Genomic DNA, 2,953 nt, shown 5'->3' on the forward strand with positions numbered 1-2,953 from the left:
GTCTCGGCCTCCCAAAGTGCTGGGATTACAGGCTTGAGCCACCGCGCCCGGCCGAAATTTTATAGGTAGAAACTTGGCCGGGCATAGTAGGTCATGCCCTTAATTCCAGCACTTTGGGAGATGGGTGGATTGCTTGAACTCAGGAGTTTGAGATCAGCCTAGGCAACATAGCAAAGCTCCATCTCAAAAAAAAAAAAACAAACTTTAGGTAATATTTTATCAGGATAGTTTATAAATAATGCTTTAATCTGCTCAAATCTTTATAAACCATCTTAGCCGGTGGCTTACGCCTATAATGCCAGCATTCTAGGAGGTCGAGGTGGGCTGATTACTTGAGGTCAGGAGTTCCAGATCAGCCTGGCCAACATGGTGAAACCCATCTCTACTAAAAATACAAAAATTAGCTGGGCGTGACAGCAGATGCCTGTAATCTCAGCTACTTGGGAGGCTGAGGCAGGAGAATCACTTAAACTTAGGAGGTGGAGGTTGAAGTGAGCCCAGATCGTGCCACTGCACTACAGCGTGCGACAGAGTGAGAGTCTGTCTCAAAAGAAAAGATCTTTATAAACTGTTTTCATAAGTTCTGAAGGAAAAACAGTTCCTAGCCCCTGGAAAACTTAAGTTTTACAGAGACAGTTTATACACATGACAAATTACATACCTGCTAATACAGGATAGTATATAATTAAGTCCTAAGTGAGTAAGAATGTATTTCCTCTAGAAATTAAAAGAGAAGGCTGGGTGTGGTGGCTTATGCCTGTAATCTCAGCAGTTTGGGAGGCCGAGGCGGGCGGATCACCTGAGGTCAGGAGTTCAAGACCAGCCTGGCCAACATAGTGATACCCTGTCTCTACTAAAAATACAAAAATGAGCCAGGCGTGGTGGCAGTCACCTGTAATCCCAGCTACTCGAGAGGCTGAGTCAGGAGAACCGCTTGAACCTGGGAGGCGGAGGTTGCAGTGAGCCGAGATCACGCCACTGCACTCCAGCCTGGGCGACAGAGCGAGACTCCATCTTAAAAAAGAGAAAAAAAAAATGTTAAGTGGGGGATTGGGTGGGGGTAATCAGGGAAGGCATCCCTGAAGGACACAGAGGCATGAAAATGGTGAACCTCTCAACCCATCTCCACATATATAACTTGGCAAGAAGTTATTGACCAGTGTCTAGTTATGCAAGGGGATTTGCTTATTTCTCCACAAAAGCCAGTCAGACTTTAATTGCTACTGCCTGAGACCCCTATGAGGCCCAGGAAATAGGCCCTTTATTGCTTGAGCAAACTCTGGCTGGCTGCAATCTTCCCCTTCTAGGATGAATGAATCTTGAGAGATGGAGGGACTTAAAGAGATGATGATGTGATGATAGCTAACATTCAGTGGTTACATACATTACCTCATTTAGTCCCTACAACTTCGTGAGGTTAGGTAATGATGTCCCCATTGTATATATGAGAAAACTCAACTTTGGAAGTTTAATGACTTGTACAGAGTCATAGAAGTCAGTGGTGGAACTGAGATTTAAAGTAGATAGTCTAACTGCATAGCCACACTCTTCACAAGTCTGTGCTATAACTGCCACCAGAGTTCACTCCACCCACAGCATTCTGTGACCTTAACTGGAATTTTACAGATGAGAGTCTGGATAACACATGGCTAAACAGGACTGACACCATGATTCAGACCCCTGGCCCCCTGCCAGCACCACAACTCACATCCACTGTACTGCGGGAGAACAGCCGGCCCATGGGAGACCAGATTCAAGAACCTGAGTCTGAACATGGTTCTGAACCAGACTTTTTACACAAGTAAGTAGCAAAAATTTGTCTTCTTGGCAAAAAACCTTTAAAGAAAGTAAAACTATTTAAGAAAAACTTTATTTGTTCATCAGAACATATTGCTGGTCAGTTCATGATAAAAGAAGCCACAAACAGAGGGTAAACACTTTATGTGAGAAGAGCTATACAAAGTCTGCAAACATTATTGAAGATACCAGTTCCTGGAAGTTCACAGACCTTTAAATGTATGGTGTCTCACCAAGTGCTAATTTCAGCTGGCATTTGCATTTTCATTGGGCAGGTCTGTTTCTTCTCAGGGACTTGCCAAGAAATGCAGGTTACTTCCTAGGCAAGAAAACCTGTAAGAGCCTATGTTAAGTTGTCAGTAGTCTGAACACCAAATAGACTATATGACCTTTATCATCCATTTAATTAATATTTTGTCTTGTTACATTTATATTTTAAATTCAAACTTCTCATGGATTAAGAATTTTTAAGATCTTAACTTGATAAATTCTGAGAATAGTTGCCCTCAAAGAGAGAATCAAGGTCTTACCTTTTCTCCATGCTAGTAATTAAAATGTTGTCTAGTAGACAGGCCTCTGCAAATTGTAGAGAAAGCAGAGGGTGATGGTGTGTTTTATTTATAAAAATCTTTTATTGTTTTCCATCCAACTTTGAAATTCTCTGAGCTCCTAACTTGTGTTTCTGTGTATGGTGGGGTAATGCTGTGAATTACTCTGATGGATAAGAGGGAGAACTCTCACTTGTACTCAACAAATTTAGTTAGGTTGAAAATAGAAAAAGACAGTGTTAGAAGTATCAAATCCTGGATTTTCATAAGACCCCTTTGCTCTAAGGGATCAGCCTTCAAACCCAAGAGGATACTCACTGTCACCCATAGTATAACTGGGCTTTCTTGTGCTGCCAAGTATCCTAGAAGGTGGTTTGCCTTATGGCAAGCATCCCAAGATGGGTGAGCTAACCAATATCCCCACCCCTCTTCCTACAGGGTGGGTTTCTCCTTATTTTAGCAGCCTGCCTTTGCTCTCTGACCTTACCATTTGTCAGTCCCTGTGGCCGTGGTCTGCCTTCTTTTCCCTGCTCCAGGTTTATAGGTTTAATCAAGGTGGTGGCCCCACATGATATAAAGACAGCTTAGAAACAAGTTCATGTGACAGT

At 42.6% G+C, this 2,953-nt stretch overlaps 1 protein-coding gene across 2 annotated transcripts in view; it reads left to right on the forward strand.

The window, feature by feature from the left end:
- Positions 1 to 2,953, forward strand: part of STAG1 (stromal antigen 1) — a 301,019-nt gene that overhangs the window by 291,215 nt on the left and 6,851 nt on the right. For both annotated transcript variants that reach the window (XM_011958167.1, XM_011958168.1), the window contains exon 29: positions 1,627 to 1,801. In XM_011958167.1, coding sequence (XP_011813557.1) covers positions 1,627 to 1,801 — 175 coding nt within the window. The remainder of the gene's footprint in view (positions 1 to 1,626; positions 1,802 to 2,953) is intronic.

Source organism: Colobus angolensis, unplaced genomic scaffold (genome assembly GCF_000951035.1).
Source record: "Colobus angolensis palliatus isolate OR3802 unplaced genomic scaffold, Cang.pa_1.0 Scaffold46, whole genome shotgun sequence".
NCBI lineage: Eukaryota > Metazoa > Chordata > Mammalia > Primates > Cercopithecidae > Colobus > Colobus angolensis.